We start from the raw sequence: 26,031 nt of genomic DNA, 5'->3' as shown, positions 1-26,031 counted from the left end.
AAGTGTTCCTTCCAGGAGCACTGAAGAGAAAAGTGTGGAAATTTTAAATTTGAATTAGAATGTACTTCCTGAAGCTTAAATCCTGGAACTGCAAAAGAAACTTGAAAAATTCAGTTACTTTGTCTTAGTCTCACACCTCCTTAAATAGAATCACCCAAGCTAAGAAGAAGAAAAAGAAGAAGAGTTGGTTTTTATATACCGACTTTCTCTACCACTTAAGGGAGACTCAGACCAGCTTACAATCACCTTCCCTTCCCCTCCCCACAACAGACACCCTATGAGGTGGTTGGGGGCTGAGAGAATGTGACTTGCCCAAGGTCACCCAGCTGGCTTCATGTGCAGGATTGGGGAAACAAATCCAGTTCACCAGATTAGCCTCCGCCGCTCATGTGGAGGAGTGGGGAATCAAACCCGGTTCTCCAGATCAGACTCCACCGCTCCAAACCACCGCTCTTAACCACTACACAAACTTTGAGCTCTTCTCTTTTTACTGGGGTGTTTCAGTTGGCAGGCTAGTGAGATGATGGTCTTGTATGGATATGGTTATATGCAAGCCAAACAGAGGATTCTCAAAATATTTGTTTCTGTTTTGTCTGGTATTAGTGTGCTAAGTGTACAAGTGCATTTTCATTTCAGTACATGGACAGGGAGAATCCAGTGGGCAAGCACTTGGAAGTGATAATAAACAAATATGGCTTAGCATCAGCACCAGTTGCTTCACAAATGTTTGGAAATGCGGGAAAAGAACACATGGAGAAATACGGTACTATGTTAGTCAAAAATATTACTATCACATAAGAATATTGTAATTCTCCTTTTCAACATAAGACTTTGTATCCTCCCCACCGACCTGGTCACAGGACGGAGACGGCACCGGTCGCCCTCACAGTCAGTCTCTGGAAGCAACTGGATTGGGGCGGATCAGCACTGCTGGTGTTGCTCGATCTAACAGCAGTGTTTGATATGGTTGATCATGACCTGTTGATCCACCGCCTCACCGATGTTGGTATTCACGGGACAGCCCTCTGATTGCTGATCTCATTCTTCCAAGATCACGGACAGAGGGTGGCATACGGGGGGAGGATGCCTGCATGGTACCCCTTGATATTTGAGGTCCCTCAAGGGGCAGTCCTCTACCCAATGTTGTTTAACATCTACATGCATCCCCTCGCCTAGCTGGTCCTGAGTTTCAGGCTGGGCTGTCATCAGTATGCTGGGCTGTCATCAGTATGCTGTCATCAGTATGCTGATGACACCCAGCTGTATCTGCTGATGGGCAGCCATCTGGATACCGCCCTGGATATATTGGCCAGTTCTCTGGAGGCTGCTCCGGAAACTTCAACTGGTCCAGAATGTGGCAGTGTGGGTCCTTATGGGGACTCCTTGGAGAGCACATATTCAACCAGTGCTCCGCCAGCTGCACTAGCTCCAGATTGAAGATTGAATCAGGTTTAAGGTTCTAGTACTGACTTTTAAAGCCCTTAACGGTCTAGGACTGTCATATCTGTGGGACCACCTCTCCCGTTATATCCCCCAAAGAACCCTTCGCTCTGCTGGAGAAAATCTGCTGGTGATCCCTGGCCCGGAAGACATCCAGCTTTCCTCAGCCAGGGCCAGGAACTTTTCATCTCTGGCCCCAATCTGGTGGAACACTCTCCCAAGTGAGATCAGGGCCCTGTAGGACTTAAATCAATTCTGCAGGGCCTGCAAAACAGAGTTGTTCCACTGGGCGTATATGGTTCAGGACAGCAACGATTTCTATCCTGCTGGCCTCCCTTCCTTCCTCCTCTTCTTCTGTTACTGGAATGGTATAAATGATTACTTGTGTATGTGCTTAATGTGTCGTTATGAATGAAGGGCGCTGTTTTTTTAAACTGATTTTTTAGCTTAAATTATATATTTTATTGGGTTTTTATTGTATAATAATGTTGTAAGCTGCTCTGAGCCCAACTCGTTGGTATACAGCAGCCTAAAAATTGAATATATTATTATCATAATTAACATTATCATTATTATTATCATCATCATGTTGGTGAAGGCCTCTGTACAGAAATAAACACCAGGATCAGTCCATGGGATATGGTTCATATTGAAAGGATCTAGGAAATAGGTTGCTGTGGTTATTTCATAAATTTTTAAATATACTTGGGTGATAGTTTATGTAGTACCAATACAAAGCCTTTATTGGCATTAGTTATACAAACACTAGCATCTATATAAACATGATAAAAACAGTTTAAGATCACCTCCATAAAATTAACACTAAAACAGGTTTAAGTGCATTAAAAGTTACTCACTTCATGATAGTTTATGTAGTAACTCCTGAAGTATCCAGAGAATTACAGTTGGTAAACTGTCTTTGGTATTGGTTTGAAATGAAGCAAGAAAGGTTGATGAAGAACTTAAAACAATATTTTGTACTAAGGATTACAATTTATCTTACACAATATTATATCCTTTCCTCAATGTGACTTTTTAGGGACAAAACTAGAACACTTTGCAAAAATTGCATGGAAGAATCATAGACATTCAACCAACAACCCGTGAGTCAAGTGTTTTATTCAAAATTCTAGTAAGAATTAAAGGGGGGGATAAATGTGTACAACAGTTATTTTTAAGGCTGCCGTTACTGAAGGATATCTCATTTAAAAGAGAATTGCTGGATAGGGGAATCAGTGGCTATTACCCATGAAAGCCAAAGAGAATCTCCAGTTCTTTGAGGCAATGGGTGGGATCCAGTGGATCTCTTCTACTAGTGGAGCCACCGAAAGCTCTCAATTTGTAGAACAGATGTGCAAGATCCAACCCAGTAGCCCTCTCGATAGAGGGAGCAAACAGAAGGCCTTTGCCTCCTGCCACAGATCTCCTGGAGGTGTCTGGCAAGTTGTAGTTAGAAATAAAATGCTTTCTAGATTGACCTTGATCTAGCCAAGCAATTGTAGTGTTACAATGAAACTGTTTTTGATTTTAAAAATATAATACAATGCCTTTCAAAATACTAAAAAAAAGTTGGGATTTTTATGTTTTTCTTAGGAATTCCCAGTTTCAAAAGGAGTACAGTTTAGAAGAAGTGTTACAGTCACGCAAGATTTTTGATTTCTTGACAGTTTTACAGTGTTGGTAAGAATGGTGTGTTAGTATTTATTTATCCAAAGATATTCATGCTCCATGTCTCACATGGAAAGGTATGCACAGTGCTTCCATTGGGAACCAGTAAGTACATGCCTGTGTACTGCCTATATCTGCAATGTTATCAATGATATGTAAAAGCCACACTACCATTTTATTTTAATATTTTGGGTTGCATGTATGCATTGAAAGGAGTTGTGATGGAGCATGGGTCCTTGTATCACATACCTACCGGGAATGATCTGGCTATAATTAGTACTGCAATAGATCCATTGATTTCAGGGGAACAGAGTTAAGTGCATGTTTAATTCTACCTTGAAACAATAGGATTGGAAGGTGTTTGACTTTGGCTACATTGTGCCTGTTGATTGTGCATTTAAAAAAATACTGGCATCATGGCCCTCAAGCACATGTGACGTGCAGGTTGTGCATCTTATCTTCCATTATGTGCAAAGTAGCCCCTTGTCTGGAGACAAATCAAGGTGATGGAATCATGCTGTCTGCCAGTAATGCTTCTGCTCCATCGTGAAGAACCAAACAATCTTTCCTTCACTTTGGAGGGCTCTCTGTGACAAAGTAAGTTGGATCCCATGATCTGCCAGCTGAAAGCATTGGTGGTTGCATTTCTTCCCAGCTTTCCCCTCCTCCACCAGCCAGTTCTGACAGGAAAACCTATTAGAGGGGGTTGCAGGACCCATATGGAATAATAGCCGTGCAAGTCTGGAGACTGCAGTGGGGGAGAGAGGAATGAAAAAGCTCCACTGTAGCTGTTATTCAACATGGTCGTGCAACCCCAAGAATAAACTTTCCAGTTCTAGGAGTAGCTGCTGTCTGAAGGTGAGATCTGGGAAAATCAGGCGTCCTTGCATGGACCTTGCACTGGATCCAACCCAGTTTTTAGAATTAATGAAGTAAAACTGTTTTAATACATTTCTATCATGAATAATATTTACTTAATTCAAGTGTGTTCCATTTTACATCTTCAATTTTTATTTCAATGCCATTTCATAAATCTCCTTTGGGCTAGTTGGCAACTTCTGTCTTGCTCATCTTGTATCACACTCTTCTCTTTTTCTTGAACAAAAGCAAATGACTGAATGGCTCATAATCTCTATCTCTCTTAGTCCAACATCTGACGGTGCAGCAGCTGCAATACTGGCTAGTGAAGAATTTGTGAGAAATAATGGCTTGGAGTCAAAAGCTGTTGAAATTGTGGCTCAAGAGATGACTACTGATTTCCCAAGCTCATTTGAAGAGAACAGCTGTATTAAAGCAGTAAGATGTATATTTAATCTGTGCACTTGGCCTTCAGTAAGTGCATTATAAGTTAGAGCCGTACTTGCAAATGACACACAAGGTGCTGGCGACCACCTAGAAGATCTCTGTCATTATTCTGTGTGATATTATTCTCTGTGTCTTCAATCCCTGAGAATTTATGTGATAGGAAATGGGATGTCTCTCCTATGTGAATCAGTTCAGTTGGAGAGCCATTCTCCATATCCAACTGTACAGTACATGGGTTGTTAAGGGGAAACATATGTAGATGGCTATGGAAACCTCCTGTGCTGCTTCTAGTGAACTGATAGTGCTCCTGCTTGAAAAGGAAGCTGGCTCTTTATAATAGTCATAGAATACCCAATGCCTTAAATTGAGCCCAGTAACTGATGGGAGTGACTCCAGAGTGGGAATAATATGCATACTCTGTCTAGCTCCCGCTAATAGCTGAACTGCAGCATTCTGAACCAGCTGGAGTTTCTGAATTGGTTTTGAGGAGAGATCAAAGTACAGTGCATTATAGTAGTTTAGTCTTGATGTCATCATGGCATGGATCCAGGTGGCCAGATCAGCCGTATCAAGGTAAGGGGCCATTTTTTTGAGCCAGGCTGAGTTGGAAGGACACCTTTTTTGCAACAGCATTAAGTTGCTTCTCCAGCAATAATGTTGGGTCCAGTGTAACCCTGAGGTTCTTAATTGACAAGCGTCAGATGAACCACATTGAATGTGGGGAGCATGGTATCCTTCAAGACCTCCACCTTCTCAACCAGCATTACGTCTGTCTTTCCAGGATTTATTTTCAGTTTGTTCACTCTTAGCCATTTAACCACAGCAGTCATATGAGCATTGCCTGCTCACTTTTAGGCTCCAAGTGCATATTGATAAGACAATGTACAGAATCAGATAAATTTCTTCCTAGATCTTCTGGGCAGCCATGAGCTCCTTTCAGCTCTCCCAGCTGTGTCCAGTATCCTCTGGTACCCCCTTTATATAGGACTCCCTGTCAGGCACTCGTACACTGCAAAATAGAATCCCATCCTGTTCAGGCCAAATTGCTTCCGGTTTGGCTTGAACCCCTTCCGATTGGCTCAGGTGCTGCCCCACAGCATCCTCCCTGGGCCTTATAGGTCACAGCACACCACAATGCTCTATATCTGTAATCACTCTTCAGTTAAAATACCTATTACCAACCTTCAATTTTCAGTTATATATTTATTGTAATAATGTGACTTGTCCTTAATGATGGTTGAACGAATGTATTTACAGATAAGGCTCCCTTGACATTGTAAATTATGAAATGTGCAGCCAGGGAATTTGGATCTGGTAATAAGAGCAGGTCAAACACATTGACTTACGGTTTGTTGTTAATAGGTTGGCTATGATATGACTAAGGAGGCTGCCAAACGATGTTTTTCAAAAGCAAGCCTGAAACCTGAAGATGTGGATGTGATTGAACTTCATGATTGTTTCTCAGTGAATGAACTAATCACTTATGAAGCTCTAGGACTTTGTCCTGAAGGTATTTATTTAACTCAGAAACACCTTTAAACCTTTACAAACACTTTGGCCACAAAACAGTATGCTTAAGCTCCTGATTTTTGTGTTCCACTTTAAACAGCACGGAGAAATAAAAAAGTCACAGGAGATAAAAAAAATAAGGCCAAGGCTGATGGTGCAAAATAAGGTAAAATATATATTTTATTACTAGGTTAAAATTCCATACGTGTTTCAGTACTGATCTTATACTCTTCTTTGAAGAACCACTGCAAGACTAACAGGTTCCCCTAAAGAAAACTCTTGGGTGAAATGCGTAGGGAATTTTAACTGAGTAATAAAATATATTTTACCTTATTTTGTACCATTGGCCTTAATTTTATCTCCTGCTTTAAATAGAACAGCAGTTTGCAGGTTGTTCTCTAGTACTAGAAACAGTTATAATTTTACTTGTAGAAGATCAAGGCATTTATGCCTTAAATTTCATAAACATTGTCAGGTTCCACAGTCCAGCTCTTTTCAACCAATCCAATGCCCTATGCAGCAGGCCACTTACCTGCTCTTGTTAAGGCCTCGGCTGTGGAAAGTGGGAGGGTTTTGAGATTCATCCCATCCTGCTTTTCCTTGGCTGGCTCCTCTGCCACCTGGCGCCCAGACCACGCAGTCTGACCTCATCAATCTCTCCCTGACTTTTGAAGGCCAGCCTAAAAAAGTAGGTGGTCCACCCACAACTTCCTGGCCCTCACAGGGGGGGCAAACATTCCCACCTATGAGTGCTGATTGGATGGTAGCTCTAGCTTCATACATTCCTCTCTTAATCCCTCCGTTCCTTATTTAAACCCATAATGGCCCTCCTGATCCCTGTCCCTTTGCTGGTCCAGGTCTGAATTGCTATCTGGTGGCCAAGTAACCAATGGGGTTCCCACGTAGCTAGAACACTGCTGCCTAATGGGGTGACCATCAGGAGAACCCCCAACACATATGCCAAATAGTATTTTTATTTATTTATTTGTTTGACTTTTATGCTTCTTTTCCCTGACATTCAAGTCAGGCTCAGAATGGCTAGCACCATTTCAACACAGTCAAAATCTCAAAAAATACAATTAAAAACCCCAATACATCTTTACACTCTTATTTGCTAAATTATACACTTTATGTTGTTAAAGTAAGTGTTGCATATCTTTCAAGTTTTCCAAAATGTTCTGTTTTTTTCCAGGGAAGTCTTTTTTTTATGGTTTCAAAATTTCCAGAAATTTTATATCTCTAGTGAGCTTGCCAGCTTTGTGGATAACACTAAAACTGTTCATGATGGAGAAATCCAAAGCAAATAAAAAATATATACCACTTACATAGTGATTCATGCATGTCACATTAAGATCAGTGTAATGTGGAGCACATAACTTCATAGGATACAGCGAGAGATCTCTTTGTAATGTCAATCATTTTATGCAAGTTATCCTTTGTACACCGCTAAAGGGTGTTTGGAGGTAATGAGAAAAATCTGTTTAAGCATTGTTTCCATATATTTTCTTAGAAAAGTTTACAGTATGTTTGTTTGTCCCTGTTACAAAAAGAAGCCTCTCTCTGCTGCCGAAGGTGAATAATGTTAAAACGGGTAGCTTGTTCTCCAGTTATGTTTATATGAGGTTTTGTGTCTGTATTGATATCAAGCAGACCTTTGAAGAGGCGGCCTAGAAACGTAATAATATGATAGAAAAGACTAATCCCAGCCATCAAGTCACAGCTGATTCATGGCGAACCCGTAGGGTTTTCAGGGCAAGACACGTTTGGAGGTGGTTTGCCATTGCCTGCCTCTGCATGGGCTGAGAGTTCAGAGAGAACTGTGACTCGCCCAGGGTCAGCCAGCAGGCTTCATGTGGAGGAGTGGGGAATCAAACCCAGTCATCCAGATCAGAGTTTGCCCCTCTTAACCAGTACACCACACTGGCTGTCATACAGAGCCTAATAACATGTTATGCATGCATGCTTGGACCAAAAGACCACGTTGGGGGGGGGGAGCACGGTTGGAATGGCACATATATGTGTGTTATTCTCTCATGATCTGCCACTTAGAATCATAGAGTTGGAAGGGACCACCAGGGTCATCTAGTCCAACCCCCTGCACAATGCAGGAAATTTACAACTACCCTCCACCCACACCCACAGTGACCCCCACTACATGCTCAGAAGATGACCAAGATGTGTTCCCTCTCATCATCTGCTTAAGGTTATAGAATCAGCATTGCTGACAGATGGCCATCTAACTTCTTCTTAAAAACCTCCAGGGAAGGAGAGCTTACCACCTCCCGAGGAAGCCTGTTCCACTGAGAAACTGCTCTAACTGTTAAAAAATTCTTCCTAATGTCTAGACAGAAACTCTTTTGATTTAATTTCAACCCGTTGTTTCTGGTCCAACCTTCTGGGGCAACAGAAAACAACTCGGCACCCTCCTCTATGTGACAGCCCTTCAGGTACTTGAAGATGGTTATCATATCCCCTCTCAGTCTTCTCCTCTTCAGGCTAAACATACCCAGCTCCTTCAACCTTTCCTCATAGGACTTGGTCTCCAGACCCCTCACCATCTTTGTTGCCCTCCTGTGGACATGTTCCAGCTTGTCTATGTCTTTCTTAAATTGTGGTGCCCAAAACTGAACACAATACTGTAGTACACAGTACTCTAGTAGAGTACTCTAGTACACTTGTTTGCTCCACATTGCCTCCACCAAGCCATTTTTCTCTTGTAGGATTCCATACATGATTTGAAACTGGTAATAGGTCTGGAAAAGTTTGAGTATACCTATTTTCCCTCTAAAGCCTTCTCTCCTGAAGCTACTTTCCCAAAGGAAAGGCTGTTTTTTTGTTGTTGGTTGCTGGTTTTTTGGTTAGGTTTTTGTTGCTGTGTTGTTGTTAAACATGTTTACTGGAAGAGATCAAGCTTTAGTTCCAAGAAAAAAATGAACTGTGAAATCCCAGGGTGTGTACTTTAAAATATTCCCTGCATCACTGTCATGATGGCTAATGGATTGTTTCTAAGTACTGTTTGTTAATGGCAGAAGTACAGGTTAGTACATTTAATGTAACATGTAGAACTTTCCAGCATTTTTCTTTATGGCAGAGGGGAAATGGCAGCAGGTACGGTGAACTGAAGTATGCATTGAAATCAGAGTATGCTTGTTGAACATGTTCATGAGTAATGCAAGTATTTCATTCCTTTCAACTTAATAATGTCTCTTTACCAAGCACATCTGTAATGATTTAAAATCTGGGGGTGGGTTTATATGTGCTCATAGTGAATAGTCTTTTTCCTCCCTTTTTTTTAAAGGCAAGGCTGGTGAGCTGATTGACAGAGGAGATAATACTTATGGTGGGAAATGGGTCATAAATCCAAGTGGTGGCTTGATTTCAAAAGGGCACCCACTGGGTGCTACAGGTACCTCCTAAAGTATTTTATCTTTTCCTATTGATTTTTGAATCTGCAGGAAGGAAATATGTTATACTTAAAAATAAAGAGCAGAGAAGGTGGGGCATCCGTTGGTATAAAACTGTGGCCAGTAACTGCTAGATTGACTGGAATCTTGAGAACACTTTCCTGGGTGTAAGCCCCATTGACTAGACCTGCGTAGGATTCTGAGTAGACCTGGTTATGATCGACAATGTTCTGCAAGCCTTCTTAAAGTTGTGCCGCCTTTGCATCCTCTTCTGTTTCTCTCTCTTCCCCCTCCTTGCCGCTTCAGGAGCCAGCCTGTGGAGGAGAGGAATGGAACGCCTCGGCCTGGCAAATGGCAAACTAGGCAACACCCTCTCAGGATAAGGTTACTGACTGCTCAGCAGGGCTTTAATTGTTCAGGGCTGCTTTATGCATCAGCACTTCCAACACAAAGATAAACTGAAATAGAGCATGAGTCTGTCCCTCTTTCCCTCTCTTGAATGTATCAGAGAGCCACTGTGAATATTGACTGCTGCATATTAAACTCTGACGTGTAGCTTTTGGCCATACATGGAGATTACTCTGCTTCCTGAAACTGTTGCAGGCACTCTTCATGATTGGTAAACTCCTTAAACAAATGGTTCTTGATAGATATAAGCTGTTAGTGCTTGGGGGACAATAGGGGATCCCTCAAGAAAGCATCATTGTCTTTTAAAAATGACACTGATGACTTCATTTAGTATGCTGATGATTAAACTGTTGAGTAAGTTCTTTGGTTTGTTTGGATTAACTGAATTCTACATCACTCTTGTATGACCATCTTGAATTTTACTTCAGTGTAAGCACAGAGATCAATATTTGCCAGCTGTAAATAATGTTTTCTTGATAGTCTCATTAATCAACTCAGTCCTGTGACAGTCATCTGACCTGGTCCACATAAAATCAGTAATTCATACAGGGAACAGTGAAACTAGGATAGATTTTCCGTGACCTTAAATATTCAGTAGCTATGAAAGACCCTCTCCTCTGCGTGTGCCTAAGGTTGTGTTTGCATGGAAAACTATTCTAACCCTTCAAAAGAAGGATACCAGAGTATGCTTTGAGCATGTCTATCACAAAGAGGTCTACATATAAATGGTGACTTTGTGTAAATGCAATTTTTAAAAAACAAGGTACTGCTTGTTCCTGCTCTGTCGAGATAGAATGTGAATACCTGTGCCTGCTTAGGATGTTCCTGCAAGAGTTGCTCCCGAGAGCAAAGAAAATGTTAGAAGGAAAGTCATGTTTATCTTGATACATTAAAAAATGAAGAGTCTGGTAGCACCTCTGACAGAGTTATGCTGGCCTAAACATACGTGGGTTAGAGCACAACCTCATCAGATACATGAAATGTTGTTCTTAGCAGAGAAATTTTTTGTACATTTAGTTTTACACACACATTCATGCACAAGAGAGACATGTAGTTTACACTTATACACTGTACAATAGTGACACAATAAACCTGTTACTGTAAGGTGCCTGAAGACTTTTTTTGGTGAACTAAAACATGTACATATAACTTTTGTTAACAGTTTAGGAGCAGTAAGAGTGTGGGTAAAAATCCTAATATTGGATCCTTGCTACCACATAATTTGTGTCCTGTACCCAATGTGCCGTGGCTCGTGTTTCTTAAATAGCAGTCCTCCATGCTACATGGCAGACCACTTATGAACTGGAAAAAAGTTTTCAAAGCAGTTAGCGATATGGCATGTGGCTTCGTTGTTCAAAGGAAAAGAACCCAAAATGCCATTAGACTTGCCCAAATGCTCCCAAAGTAGCTATTAGGATCAGAGATGAAATATTTAGAGCATGGAAAATAGGCCCACGTTAATGTGGTCACTTGATTCCTTTCTGATATCTTGAACCCTATATTCATTGTCATTGCCTCCTCCTGTTTTCTAAGGTGTTTTTTCTTTCCTAATGATTGCATCAGCCTGGCCTTATTACTCATAAGCTGAAAATGGCTTTGAAGTCACCACCCTTGGAATCATTCTGAGAGTTGCAGTTTCATACCCACCCATTAAGTTAGTTCCTACAAGTCTGAATTGAGCATTGCTCTTCCAGATGTAAGTCTCACTGGCTTCAGGAGAACTTTCTCTTGTGTGGGTTAGGAGGCTTCATGTGGTTGTCAAGGACACACGTGGGAAACCTTTTCAGCAATAAGGAATGGCATCATTGGTTGAAAAGCTTAAGACAATTTGTATAATTGATTGCATGGTATTAACACAACTGGAATACTTTTTAAACATCATGGATGGGGGAAAGTTGCATTTACCAAGCGGTATATCTTAATTTGAAATTGCCATAATAATTTTTTAAATTCACTTAACAAATCTTGGGAATCTTGACAATTGATGATGATTTAATTTAGGTTTCTTCTGACCATTTCTTTCCATCTACTCCCCATTCCAACCATGCATACTAAAAACAAATTCAGGATCATTAAGAGTCTAATAGAATTTTTGGGCAAACCTAAAGCTGCCATAATCTGCATGCTGACTACATTTTGACCACCCATTCCTGGGCTGGAATCATATGGATCTGGAAATCATTGATTCTGACTCTTATGCCAGAGTGCATTGGTTTCTTATTCTGTGCTTTTATCCAGGCTTAATATATAATACGACTCTCTCGTTTTCTCTCTGTTACTTAAAAGGGAGTTGCAAGAAATTTAAATTATACTAGTGCCAGGTTATTGCTTAAAAATACTGAACCTCAAGATCAGTCATTTATTAACTGCTTTGACTTGTTCTTACTAATTGCTCTCATAGAAAACTTTGTGTTAAGTCATTCTTATTGAGCTGCTGTGTAATCTGGTTATTGAGAGTTCAAGTGTTGGGAGAGTTCAAGTGTCAAGGATTCTATTCAGATCAGAAGTTTGGACTTAGGTTCTTTCATTCCTATAATTCGATATGTGTGTTAAATTAATGTCCACGTCTGAGGTTGGCTTTGATCCCAGGAGCTGCCTTGAGCTTTGGAAAGATAAGAGAGCTTTTTAAAATAAATAAATGCAAGGTCAGAGCCATGCAATATTCTACAGTGCAGAATGGGGGTGTGCAGCTCGTAGCAGGGGAGGCAGAACATGACAAGATAGCACATTGTCATTCTTTAGCCAGGAACAGGATTTTAGCACTTACAGCTCATTCCTGAGCCTTGCAGCGACCAGGGATGATGTGGCCGAGGCGCCTCCAAAGAGGTTTCCCGGCCACTGCAAGGCTTAAAAACCCCTTTAAGAAAGCAAAAATGGGGAAAATAGCCCCACTGAAAACAGCAATGCTGTGCCCAGAAAAACCTGGCATTCCCAGGCTGGAGGAGCTTAGGAAGCTGACTACAGTCAGTTATGCCCCTGGGAATGCCCCAGGGACGCCCCCCCACGCCAGAGCCACATTTCTCTTCTGGGATTTAAGTCCCAGAGAGGCTGCGACTTCGAAGGAACACCATGCAGATCTGCGGCGCCGATGGAACTGCCCCCGCCACCAACGTAAGTGCCTCTTATTCTGTGATAAGAGGGCACTTACGCTGGCAGCAGGGTCACACTGCCTCCACTCCACTTTCAGCGCAGTCCTCAGGAATGGGTTTTTAGACTGTAAATGGGCTATGAGTTCTGTAGAGACAAAACCTCTCCCTCCTCTCAACACACACATGTGCCTTTGGTTTGGATGCAAAGATGTGTTTCTACTGGTGTAAAGATTTTCTGCCATTATTTAAAAAAAATTAACTAACAGAAGACTGGGGGTGGGGGGCAATTTCCACTGATTCCTCTGTCTAATTGCCGATCTTTGGTTTGTTCCCTGTCTCCCAGGAGCAGCACTTTCAATAGCTCTGTGTGTGTGTCGGGGGGGGGGGGCAGTTCTGTTAGTATAGCTCTGCTGAAGGTACTTTGGATCCATTCTCTTGTTTTGCAGGTGACCAGGGGAGCTAAGGTTAGGGTTACCAGGTCCCTCTTCACCACTGGCGGGAGGTTTTTGGGGCGGAGCCTGAGGAGGGTGGGGTTTGGGAGGGGAGGGACTTCAATGCCGTAGAGTCCAATAGTCAAAGCGGCCATTTTCTCCAGGGGAACTGATCTCTATCAGCTGGAGATCAGTTCTAATAGCAGGAGATCTCCAGCTAGTACCTGGAGGTTGGCAACCCTAGCTAAGGTACATAGTATTTACAGGTATTTGTCTGAACGAAGCCTTTTCAAATTATGAGAAATTGATACAAGATGTGTGATTGAGCTGTGTAATAGTGCAATAAGTCTGTGCTTTGTATTAAGCTTCCTAAAGAGGCTTTCCTCGAGCCCAAACCTGTTGTTTCTCAGAACACACCAAAATAGATTACTTTTGAGGAAAAGACTAAGAAAATCCACAAGGCATCAATTTACGTTGGTGTAAATTGGATTACTATGGCTTTTTATTAGTTTTAGTGTGCTATTATTACAAAATAAAACACAATAATGTCTGTAAGTTGCATTGAAGTGTGTGGCAAAGGGAAGAGCAAAATTTGACATTATAGAGATACTAGAAACTTTAAATGTGTGATGGCTTGGTGATACTTTATCTTTGCCTTAATTGACATTGGGTTCCTTAAAAAAAATTGCAGCAGAAAATATTCAACCTCTATATATAACAAAAAAAAGGCCTCTTCAGAGAAATCTAGGAAACCAAACCATCCCTTTGCAGCCATTTATTTTTGCTTAAAAAGAACACAGTATGTTAATGCCTCTCCTAGTACATCACGCTGTAATGTGTCTTTGAACCAGAAAGATTCATCTTGATGTTTGAGCCCGGTCTGTCTTGCTTCCTGTTCCCTTTCTCCTCCTGTCTTCAGGGCTGGGCGTAAGAAAATGATGCTGCTCATGAGGCTGATGTGCATTCTCTGTGTTCGATGCATTAGGTCTGGCTCAGTGTGCTGAACTCTGCTGGCAGTTAAGAGGAGAAGCCGGAAGGAGGCAGGTTCCCCGTGCAAAGGTTGCTTTGCAGCATAACCTAGGCCTCGGTGGCGCGGCAGTGGTGTCCCTGTACAGGATGGGCTTTCCTGAAGCTGCAAGGTGAGCTTTAAGAGTCTCTTTTTGTGCAAACTGTTTGTCCATATCTCTGAAGGAACTCTGGTTGAGAATCTCGGCTTTATGCGTGGTCCCATACACCACTGCCACATAAAGGCGCTATAATGTGACAAGCAACATGTTTAGTTGTTCAACAATCGTGTGATCTTGAGTGACTTTCCCTGCCTGGATGTCAAACTAAAAAATAGGTCGATGGGAAATCCTCTTGTTACTTGAGAGCAGGGAAGAATATTAGTTCTCAATAACAAAGACTTTACTCAGCATTTTCTAAAGGATAACTACTCCAGTTTCTGCAGATGCTGGAAACTTTCCTGGTGGTTTTGGACAGAGTTGGAAGACTTTGTGGGTTTTGTTCCCCTTCTGTGTTTCTGTTTCCATGTGGTTTCCCCCCTAAAGTAAACGACAGTTAAAGGAATGTGCAAGATTGACAGACTGGGAGAATTAAAAACAGGCAATGTTTTTAAAAACAAAGGTTTCAAGTCTGATGCCTCTAATTTTACAATAGCTGAGTATATGCTGCAAATACTTTTTTTTCAGCCTGGTGTCCTTTTTATATTTGGAAATTGTCTTTTCAAACAACCCTGTTTTCTTGAATTTTCAACTTTAATTAGAAGTCTTTTATGGCTAGCAAGAGTTTAATACTTTGCTTATACATTCTTGTTGACACTGAAGAGGGTGACTGGTATTTTACTCTTTTAAATAAGGGTTGAGGTTTACTTTAATTATATATTTAAACGGAGTTTTGGGGGTAATTAAGGGCCTTATAGAGGCTTTCTAGACAATAAGTAGTTTGGAATAGGGAGAAGTTTCCACAAAACATCAGAACTGATTTAGAAATGTTTAATTCATGTGAGTGTGAGAGAGAAATTCTGATAGCCATCATCTTAATGAAAGGCGTACCAAAGGCTATTAGGGTTTGCCTGTTTCAGGGGTGGAGAACCCTTATGTGTGGGAGTTATTGCTATTTGCAAAGTAAATGGGCCAAGAGATACATTTGCACCCTCTCACATGGTATTGTGTGCCTATTCACTTGCACATGTTTGCATTCACATGTGCAATCTGTCATATCTCGACAATCTGCAGATCATTCCCAGCTGGGAAAGTGAACTATACTGACAACTTTGAATTTGCAGGAACTGATATGGGGTTTTGCTTTCAGTCTAAAATAAAGAAATTTGCTAACTTTAGCCCAGTACTGTTTCGGTTCTGGAATACTGTGCTAATCTATTAATTCTCAAATTGTGCCTGTTTTTTGTGGGCCAGAGGTGTAATGGTATATCACAGTAGAGTTTGGACAGCTCAAATGTGTGTGCCAGGCTCCGGAATGAGAAGTAAGACATGGTATACAATTACTGTGTTCGTGCCCTAAAATTGTGTATTAAGAAACAGGAGCAGAAGAGTTAATGAACTTGTTTGTCTGTAGGGGAAAATAAGATTCAAATGCTAAGACTGAGGACTAAGTAAATAAATAAATAAATACAAAATGTTGATATCCTGCAGTCTCAGTCTCTTGATTTCCAGGTTGGCTAACACTCATAAGACAATATTGTACCCATAAATACAATGATGAGTATCTGAAACACCGGAGTATAAATAGTGTAACAAGCAGCTGAGTGAAAACTAAACAGCATTTTCCTTAAACTAAATAGCCGTGTTGCCAGACTATCCTCTTTATTCTGGTTAAACTAATCACTAGTTAGTCCCAGGATCCATAATGTTTTTAACAATAAAATATATCTAATGAATGCATCAACTATAATAACATAAGAAGCCTCCTGCTTGATCAGACCAGTGGTCCACTTAGTCCAGCATTACGTTTCATACAGTGGCCGAGTGGCCCTGGAAGGCCAACATACAGAGCATTGAGGCTGAGGCCTTCCCCTGATGTTGCCTTCTAACACTGGCATCCAGAGGTTTGTTACCTTTGGATCTGGAGGCTCTGCAAATATGTCTAATTCTATAGTTTAATTACTTGTTGAGTAAAGAAGTGTTTCCTTTGATCTGTTCTGAATGTATGACCATCAACATTGTCCCAATGTCATAGTATTACAAGAGACAGAAAATGGCAATTGTAAAAATTCCGATTGGAGTTATCATTTTATAACCATGAAACACAGCCACCTTTCACTTAGTTACCCAACAGAAAAAAACAACGCCTCAGTTGCATAACCAAGCTAAATCATCAGATAAGCCTTTAATAACGTAATTGTGCAATTGAGCCAGTCTGGTATAGTGGTTGAGAGCCACAGACTCTAATCTAGAGAACCAGGTTCGATTCCCCACTCTTCCACATGAAGCCTGCTAGGTGACCTTGGGCCAGTCACAGTTCTCTCAGAAATCTCTCAAACCACCTCTAAATGTCTCTTGCCTTGAAAACCCGATGGGGTCACCATAAGTCAGCTATGGCTTGACAGCACGCACACAATTGTGCAGTTAGATAATGAAAGGTAGCCACTTAGGGAAAATAAAGTCAGTATAAGCAAAACTGCCAAAAATTAACTTCCATTGCTTTAAAAAGGAACCGAAAACATAAAATTTGGACCTTCCTTCCTTCCTTCCTTCCTTCCTTCCTTCCTTCCTTCCTTCCTTCCTTCCTTCCTTCCTTCCTTCCTTCCTTCCTTCCTTCCTTCCTTCCTTCCTTCCTTCCTTCCCAATGTAATATGAACAGTATAAAACATGTAATAAATAGTGTAATAAGATTGGCTTAGAAAGTTAGAAAAGAATAAAACTATAAGACATGACATACAATAAATGCAAAGATAGGATTACTGAAATTAGAAAACAGCTCAATAAAAACAAATAATGCATACAATAGACAGTTCTATTAACTATGTAGCCCTTGTTCCTTCGTATAAGTGTCCTGAAAATTCTATTTTATACATTCTGCGGAATGACAGGGTGGGAGCTTTCCTGACCTCAGGCAGGCTGCTCTACATGGGAGGCATAATCCTTACATACACATGAAGTTCACCTTGGGCAAGTACCTCTCAATCACTCTCATAGGGTTTAAAAAAGAAGAAGTGTTTGTTTTTATCTGCCAACTTTCTCCACCACTTAAGGAAGACTCAAACCGGCTTACAACCTTCCCTTCCCTCCCCACAACCCACACCCTGTGAGGTAGGTGGCGCTGAGAGAGCTCAAAGAGAACTGTGATTAGCCTAAAGTCACCCAGCTGGCTTCCTGTGAAGGAGTGGAGAAACCAACACAGTTCACCAGATCAGCCTCTGCTGCTCATGTGGAGGAATGGGGATTCAAACCCAGTTTTCCAAATCAGAGTCCGACACTCCAAACCACTGCTCTCAACCACTACACCACGTTGGCTCTCATCACAGAAACAGTTTCCAGAGTGGTAGCTGTGTGGGCTTTAAAGTGCTGTGAGGCTCTGTTGTTTTGGCTACAGCAGACTAACACATTTATTATGCTTTCAGGATTTAGAGCCCACTTCAACAGATGCTTACAGTCAGTTGGTAGAGACCCAATCTAATTTTGCCCTCTCTCCTCAGTGTAGTGTAGTGGTAAGAGCATCCAATTTGGCCTGGCGGAGACCCAAATTTAAATCCCCACGTGCCGTGAAACTCACTGCATGGGCCAGCCATTCTCTCTCAGCCTAACCTATCTAATAGGGGCTGCAGTGCTGATAACATTTGGGGAGGAAATTCATGTATACTACCATGAGCTCTTTAGAGGAAGGGTGAAATAAAATGTGATAAATACCAACTCTTATGCTGCAATAACTTTGTTAGTGCTTATGCCATTATGAAAAACTCTTGCAGCACCTTAAGGATATTGCCCATATCCTGATTGCCACTCTTGCTGTAGGGTGGGAAGGAATCTAAATTCATTTCAAACATATTAATCTAGCTAGACTTCCTATAGTTTAGCGATTCCAGAGTAACTTTCTGTAATTGCAGATGTCGGCAAATTCAAGCTGTTCCTATCAATGCAGCTGTTGACGGGTTTAAGGCAAGTCTTGTCTTCAAAGAAATTGAAAAGAAACTTCAAGAGGTATGTAACTTGATAAAACAAACTTATTAAATAGAAAAATTAGTTGTCCATGGAATTTCAAAATAGTAAATCTTGTTCTGGTGTAGGATTAGAGCTGCAATTATTTCAACAACTCCCCCCCCCCTAAATCTGTTGCCTGTGTATTTTTCTTTCCAGTGATTCCTGCCCATCCCATTAGGTGGTTGGTTGCATTCGTTGGCAGTTCAATGGGAGGAGTTGCTTGAGCCTGCCATTCCTCTCTTCCCAGGAGCTGGAGCAACTAATGGTTCTCTCTGCCCTGTTCCCCAGGCATCATGAGAAACAGCAGGGGAGGGGCTGTGGCTCAGTGGTAGAGCATTTGCTTGGCATGCAGAAGGTCCGAGGCTCAATCCCCGGCATCTCCAGTTGAAGGGTCTAGGCAAGTAGATGATGTGAAAGACTCCTGCCTGAGACCCTGGAGAGCTGCTGCCGGTCTGAGTAGACAATACTGACTTAGATGGACCAAGTGTCAGATTCAGTATAAGGTAGCTTCATGTGTTCATGTGTTAGCACACCAAGTCATACATGCTCAGTTGGGCTTCCTGAGCCCTTGAATTGGGAAAGTGAGCTAGGAAAGAGTGCTGGTTGATTTATCTCCTGGATGTGCTCTGGCAAGGGCAATACAAGGAGGCAAGGGTGAGACAGAGGAGGAGGCAGAAGCTGCCACCTGCCTAGGGCCACTGCCTCACTTTGCCTCATGGTAGATCCAGCCCTGGCTGTGTTTGTCTAAAGAATGCCTGGAATAGGCCTCTGAACTACAAGCTGAGTTTCAAAATATTAAAAATATGTTGAGTATTGCAACTGGCGTACCTGTTTACAAAATTTGGTGAGGTGGAAAACCAGTGTTCTAGTCTTGAACGTATGTATTGGGGGATGGAGAGGGTGTTCAGTTTTGCCACCAGAGGGCTCTAATGTTACATTTTTAGGAGTGTTTCACCCTTCCATGCAAAAAAGTATGATAAAACCTCTTCTATCTGCTTGGGTTCAACTTGCCCTAAAGGCAACAATGCCTCTGAAAGCATCTACAAGGAATCCCATTTTTCCAATAAGTTAATTATTTATTTTAAATATTCATTTTCCACCTTCCTTACAGAGCTTAAGGCGATTGACAATATTAATGAAATACAGAAAATAGATGACATAAAACCAAAATTTAAAATCACAGTTCAGGACTGCTTTAATGAAAATGCTTTTCTCCTTTATGGATTTCACTCGGAATCCACTAGATGGGGGGGGGGGAGAGGGAAGAATCCTAGTTTAATATAGACCTGATGAAGAGTTGGTTTGGTCCAACACCACTATCCTCATAGCAGATGAAGGGCAGACAGCACTAGGAGGAGGACTGCCTGGGAGCAGGAGGTGTCCTCTTGCAGAAGAGTTGAGTGTAACGAAAACAAGTGTCTGCATACTCATTAGTGTGAGGACTGGTGATGGTTTTCCCCCACCGCTAAAACCCGTGATGTGCCACATTGGAGCTGTCCCTCTTTTTTGACATGAAAACCTAGCAAACATTTCCTTCTCATTTAGGCTGTTGTGGGCAGTTGTTGATTTTTTTTTAGCTGCTCTGTTAGAGTTCTCAACTCCTAAATATTATTCGGTCTCCGAATGCATTCCTGATCAGCGGCCGTTCAAACTTGTTCTTCAGCAACACACAAGGAATATGAGTCAGAGATTTTGGGTGTCATTTTAAAGTACCAAGTACCTAGGAAACACGTTCCATTGCCTTTGCCTGAATTATTGGTTGGCTTCCCTGGCCAGTCTTGCTTTTGCCTAAATTATTGGTTGGCTACCCCGGCCAGTCTTGCTTTTGCCTGAATTATTGGGTGGCTACCCCGGCCAGTCTAGTCCGGTCCGTTTGAACGTCACAGTTGCCGCAACGACATGACTGCTTTTTTGAAACCGTGTATTATCCAAGAGCTAGCGACACCTTTTACTAGCTGAAGATTCCTCGTTTGGAGATTGGGGACAGTGTTCCTTTAAGACACTGGTTCCCAACCGGGGGTCTGTGGACCCCCAGGGGTCCGCGAGAACTAAATTAAGGTCCGCGAAACAAAGTTATAAACCCATAATAAATTAATATTTTCAATTAAAAGTTCTCTATTATAAAAATATATATTCAAATATTATTCTAAGTTTAATGTTTAACTAACAGTTATGATTAAAGTTTATTTTCAAATTCTCAGAATTTTTATTTTGAACCTTGGGGTCCCTGCACCGAACAAAAATGTCCTAGTGGTCCCTGGTCAAAAAAAGGTTGGGAACCACTGCTTTAAGACAACCAGCATTGATTCAGCAATTGCTCTGGACTTTGAAAAGGGGTGTATTTGTCATCACATTTTGGTTTGGGGGTTGTTTTGTCTTTCTTGTATTTCTAGACAGAGTGAGGTTGTTGTTTGTATTGTATTGTGACATTGTTTATTCAATAGAGTCTAAATTTGTGTCACGTGCTGTTATTTTTGTGAGTCATTTTTAAAGGCAGCATGAACTCTGTGCTTTTCCTATTTTTTAAACAAAAGTTCAACATTTTCCATTTATTGTTTGTTTAAAATATGCATAACTTGTGCAGTGTTAAAGGTTCAGGGTGCTTACAACTCAATCAAAACCTGTACTCATAAAAAGTGTAAACTATTAAACCATTAAATAGCATCTGATAATACAATTTCCTGTTAAAAAAAGAAAATGAAAACCTAATCACTGTAAAAACAGACTGAAAGAGATAAAATAGCAAAACACAAACTGAATGTTTTCTGGGTTTAAAATAGTTGTTCATCGTCATTTACATGGGCTTCCCTGAGTTTGCAGCTAAAATAGTGGGGAAGCTTAGTTTTCAAATCTGAGTGATATTTTCCTTTTTAAATTAAATACCTTCGGTCTTTCAAACTCTGGACTTGATAAACATCAGACTCGACACTTAATCCCATCATCTCCTTTGACACTTATTTCTGAGACTTGCAGGGCAGGTCTGTGTGTGCATATAAAGCACACGGTGTTCATTCTTTCTAGGATTGCACCACTTCAGACTACCAGTATGGAAATTGTGTACTTGAATTTCCCCTCAAGTAGAAGCAGGGGGAATCTCTGTATCGACAGAAAACCAACATAACACTGAAAATGGTTTCAAGCAAGCTTTCCCATGTATTTTATCTGGGGCCATTATTTGACCCTTTGAGTGAGTATTAATCCCGCTGTATAGACAAGGTTGAACTCAGTAAAACAGATTGTTTATAATCATGCAGAGTGGCCATATTCCAGAGAACCATGTGACTAAATCATATGCCCATTCCTTGGGCTTGTGGCTTGGTTTAAAAAATGGCTGACTAAAGTGGGGTTTTGAGGTGCAATATGGGAAGGATGATGAGGCTGGTGGGCTGCTCAAAAAAGAAAACATCAAAAAGTCCCTACTGGTTATGCTGGGTGACCTCTTTTAAGAGCTCCCAAAATGTCAGTCAGTGAAACAACTAGTTGTTTACCTATTGTATTATTGTAACTGTGGCAAATAAAATCAAATCCAGTTTGAGTTGTAATATGGCATTGTTGCATAATGATTACAGGAAGGAGAACAGTTTGTCAAGAAAATTGGTGGTGTGTTTGCCTTCAAAGTGAAAGATGGCCCTGGGGGTAAAGAAGCAACTTGGATAGTTGACGTGAAAAATGGTAAAGGCTGTGTGGATATTAACTCAGGTCAGTGCTGTTTTCTGTACCATAAAAGTGTTCTCTTGTGTAAGAATTAAAGAATCGAACCCGGTTGACCAGATCAGAGTCTGCTGCTCTTAACCACTACACCATGCTGTCTCTCTTTATTGTACAACAAATGAATTTACTTTAGATTTTATTTACGTTGTTTATAGACTACGCTTCTCACTGAGTCTTAAGACGGATAACATAGTGTAAGGCAATACAGTCAATAGGATGCGACATCCAATAAACAATACAATGGGATTTGCATTGCAGAAATCTGAAACCAAGCAGAAATCTGAACACAGCTGAAACAAAGTATAAGCATTAATCTGACATGCTATGCAATACAGGAATTACATAGTAGATCCTACTGACAGCAACAGGCAATACAAACTATACACAGTAGTACAGTCCACAGTCCCTAATCCTTTACCAAAGCAACTTTCTGAACCGGTCTGTTATGATGTAGCCCTATTACTTTTGCAAAAATGCCCTCTTGAATAGTTTTGTATAAGTCATGGAATGCCATGAGAGTGGGAACTTTCCTGTCCTCATCTGGCAGGCTGTTCCATAAGGTTGAGACCACAACAGAGAATGCACATGTATGGGCAGTTGATCTTGCCCATTTGTAGGGTGGCACCTGCAGAAGGCCCTAATCAGATGAGCAAAGCTGTCATGGTGGATCATAGGGGGAGAAGAGGTCCTGCAGATATGAGGGACCAAGGAGGTGAAGGGCTTTGTATATGATAGACAATATCGTGAGTCGAGCCCAGGAGCTGATGGGCAGCCAGTGAAGTGGCTGCAGAATGGGAGTGATATTCATGCTGTACTGCTGCTATTACAGTAAAGAAAATAACCCACTTAACCCACTGTGTATTTCTATTGAACTTCGGACATGGGCTTCTCTTATCAAAGTGCAACGAATAGCATTTTGTCCTTGGACATGGATCAACTGAGAAGGTAGAAATTGATATCGCAAAAGATAATGTCTCCTCAGTGAGAAAGTGTCTTTAGTAATATTTATGCAATGCACTTGATTAAAGAGCAGCAATACAGAAATAGCTATCTACCTGCTTGAAAGTCCTTGTTTAGAAACTGAATGCTTTAAACTTTTTCTAGACTTGGAGCCAAGTTATAGTCTGAAGATCTAGCAGCCTTGCTGAAGCTAAGCTGGCCTGTGCAAATTCACTTCCCATGTGTGCCTGCAGCCTGAAAAGCAGGGTGATTTCCTTCCACTCATCATTCATAGAATCCAGCCCTCTGTTTGTAAAATTCTGAGGGCCAAACTATGCGAGACACTGGAAATCGGATCCATGGTCACATCTCCCATCTCTCGCTTGGATTTGTTGTTAAAAAAGCTGCGAGGAAAAGGCAGGAGGGGGTTGAATTGGGTTTGGGCTGGGGCATTTACACTGAGGGAAATGGCACAGAGTCATGTCTTCCCCCTCAGAGTCAGTGTAGTGTAATATTATATTGAAGTAGCACTAAGGAGACCCAGGTTCAAATCTTCATGCTGCCATGAATTTCACATGGTGACCTTGGTCAAGTCAATCTCTCTTAGTGTAACCTACTTCACAAAATTCACAAAATGGATGAATGATAGTATGCTGCCTTGAGCTCCATAGAGGAAGGATGGCATGAAAAAGGTGATAGCTATTTTTGAAAGTAATATTGAAGAGAGATGCAATTGTCAATTGAGTCTCCAATGGCTTTTCTAGTATGGCCCTTCCCTAAAGTTAAAATGCTTAAAGTCATCCATGGTGTAGTGGTTAAGCTCGGCAAATTCTAATCTGGAGAGCCGGGTTCAATTCCCTTCTCCTCCACATGAGCAGCAGACTCTAATCTGGTAAACCGAGTTGGTTTCCCCACTCCTCCACATGAAGCCTACTGGGTGACCTTGGGCTAGTCACAGTTCTCTTTGAACTCTCAGCCTCACCTACCTCACAAGGTGTCTGTTGTGAGGAGAGGAAAGGAAGGAGATTGTACGCTGGTTAGATTATCCGTAAAAGGTAGAGAAAGTCGACATATAAAAACCAACCTTCTTCTTCTTACAGATAAGAAAGCAGACTGCACAATTACAATGGCTGATTCTGATTTGTTAGCTATGATGACTGGGAAGATGAATCCACAAACAGTAAGTAAAACACAAGGGACTAAGGTATAAATGTTCTGCTGCTTTACTTGTGTGCATGTAAAGTGCTGTCAATTTGCAGCCAATTTATGGCGACCCCAGCAAGGGGCTTTCAGGGCAGGTGAGAAGCAGAGGTGGTTTGCCATTGCCTTGCTCTACAGAATCTTCCTTGGAGTTCTTCCTTCCAAACACTGACCCTGTTTAGCTTCTGACGAGATCGAGCTATATCATGCCACCTTCCCTCCTTCTGCAGTTTTATAGCAGTAAATTAATGAAATCATGTTCCTTTCTCTCCCTTCCAAATTCTTTGGGCTACAGTATTGATAGCTGTTTGTTAGCTTTGGAGTACTGTTGAACATCTGCTCACATCAAAAGAGCTAAAGATGACAAATGCAGACAACTTTTGCTTTACACAATGTCCTTTTTGGAATGGCCTTTATAATTTGACTTGAATACAGTGTTGTGCTGAAGAAACAAAAACAAAGTTCTCCTTAGTCAGTAATCACTCTGGGACAATGAGACATGCATTTTGAGATATATAAGCAATAGAGTCTCTAATCTGGAGAACCGGGTTTGATTCCCCACTCCTTCACATGAAGCCTAGCTAGGTGATTTTGGGACAGTCACAGTTCTTTCAGAACTCTCTCAGCCCACACAGAGGCAGGCAATGGCAAACCACCTCCAAACGGCTCTTGCTTTGAAAATCCTACAGGGTCACCATAAGTCAGCCGTGAATTGGCAGTACATGCATACATATAGTATCCAAAATAAACAATGCACATAAAAAACAATCTGCAAACCCATTTGTATAGTACCACATAATCTTCAAAATAAAATGTATTTATTGTAGAAGTATTTTATACCTGGAAGACAGTAGAAACTTTCATGCATTTTGTAAGAAGCAGTCTGAAATGAGGTCAGTTTGTGACAACCTTTTAAACTAAATGAGGAACTGGGGCAAATAGTGGTGATTGCTGCCAAAATGGAAGGCTTTAAGAGGGGAGTGGACATGTTCATGGAGGAGACGGCTATTCAGGGCTGCTAGTAAAAATGGATACTAGTCATGATGCATACCTGTTCTCTCCAGGATTAGAGGAGCATGCCTATTAAATTAGGTGTATTGGAACACAGGCAGGACAATGCTGCTGCAGTTGTCTTTTTGTGGGCTTCCTAGAGGCACCTGGTTGGCTACTGTGTAAACAGACTGCTGGACTTGATGGACCTTGGTCTGATCCAGTATGGCCTTTCTTATGTTCTTGTGTTCTTAATTTTTCTTTAATCATGTAAGAAACAGTTTAAGAAGATGACTGTTAGCCTGGAACAATGAAAAGCATTAATAAAAAAAAAACCTAATTCATTCCCTTTTTATTTCACCTAGGCTTTCTTTCAAGGCAAATTGAAGATTGCTGGGAACATGGGCATGGCTATGAAGCTACAGAACCTACAGCTTCAGGCGGGCAAAGCTAAACTTTGAACCACTTTAACTACAGGATTTGATGAAGACTTGGAAAATAGATTCTTAAGAGCTAGGCTGGAACTAGGTGTTGGAATTAGCATGGTACAGGCTTTCTGAAACCATGTGATCAACTCTAGCTTTCCTGAAGCTTCTGTTTTAATGGCAATTTTGCATTGCCTTCCATGGATCAGTCTAAACTGTTGCAAAATGGTTGGGATAGCCTATGACTGTTTATAATGGTTAAGACCAGCATGATGTGCCCTGATTTTAGTACATCTGGGATGGTTTAACACTTTCTAAAACAAGTGATTGATCAGTGCTGCCATTTTTTTTGG

At 41.3% G+C, this 26,031-nt stretch overlaps 1 protein-coding gene across 1 annotated transcript in view; it reads left to right on the top strand.

Moving 5' to 3' along the window:
• The window catches only part of SCP2 (sterol carrier protein 2), a 36,361-nt gene extending 10,330 nt beyond the window's left edge, over nucleotides 1–26,031 (top strand). Inside the window, exons 6-16 of the mRNA XM_056844971.1 lie at nucleotides 637–763; nucleotides 2,480–2,543; nucleotides 3,034–3,120; nucleotides 4,254–4,404; nucleotides 5,776–5,923; nucleotides 9,221–9,328; nucleotides 14,240–14,393; nucleotides 18,320–18,413; nucleotides 21,983–22,112; nucleotides 24,164–24,243; nucleotides 25,619–26,031. Coding sequence (XP_056700949.1) covers nucleotides 637–763; nucleotides 2,480–2,543; nucleotides 3,034–3,120; nucleotides 4,254–4,404; nucleotides 5,776–5,923; nucleotides 9,221–9,328; nucleotides 14,240–14,393; nucleotides 18,320–18,413; nucleotides 21,983–22,112; nucleotides 24,164–24,243; nucleotides 25,619–25,714 — 1,239 coding nt within the window. The 3' untranslated portion in view covers nucleotides 25,715–26,031. The remainder of the gene's footprint in view (nucleotides 1–636; nucleotides 764–2,479; nucleotides 2,544–3,033; nucleotides 3,121–4,253; nucleotides 4,405–5,775; nucleotides 5,924–9,220; nucleotides 9,329–14,239; nucleotides 14,394–18,319; nucleotides 18,414–21,982; nucleotides 22,113–24,163; nucleotides 24,244–25,618) is intronic.

The sequence above is a fragment of the Euleptes europaea genome, chromosome 2, assembly GCF_029931775.1.
Source record: "Euleptes europaea isolate rEulEur1 chromosome 2, rEulEur1.hap1, whole genome shotgun sequence".
NCBI lineage: Eukaryota > Metazoa > Chordata > Lepidosauria > Squamata > Sphaerodactylidae > Euleptes > Euleptes europaea.
This window is presented reverse-complemented; position numbering and strand designations above follow the sequence as displayed.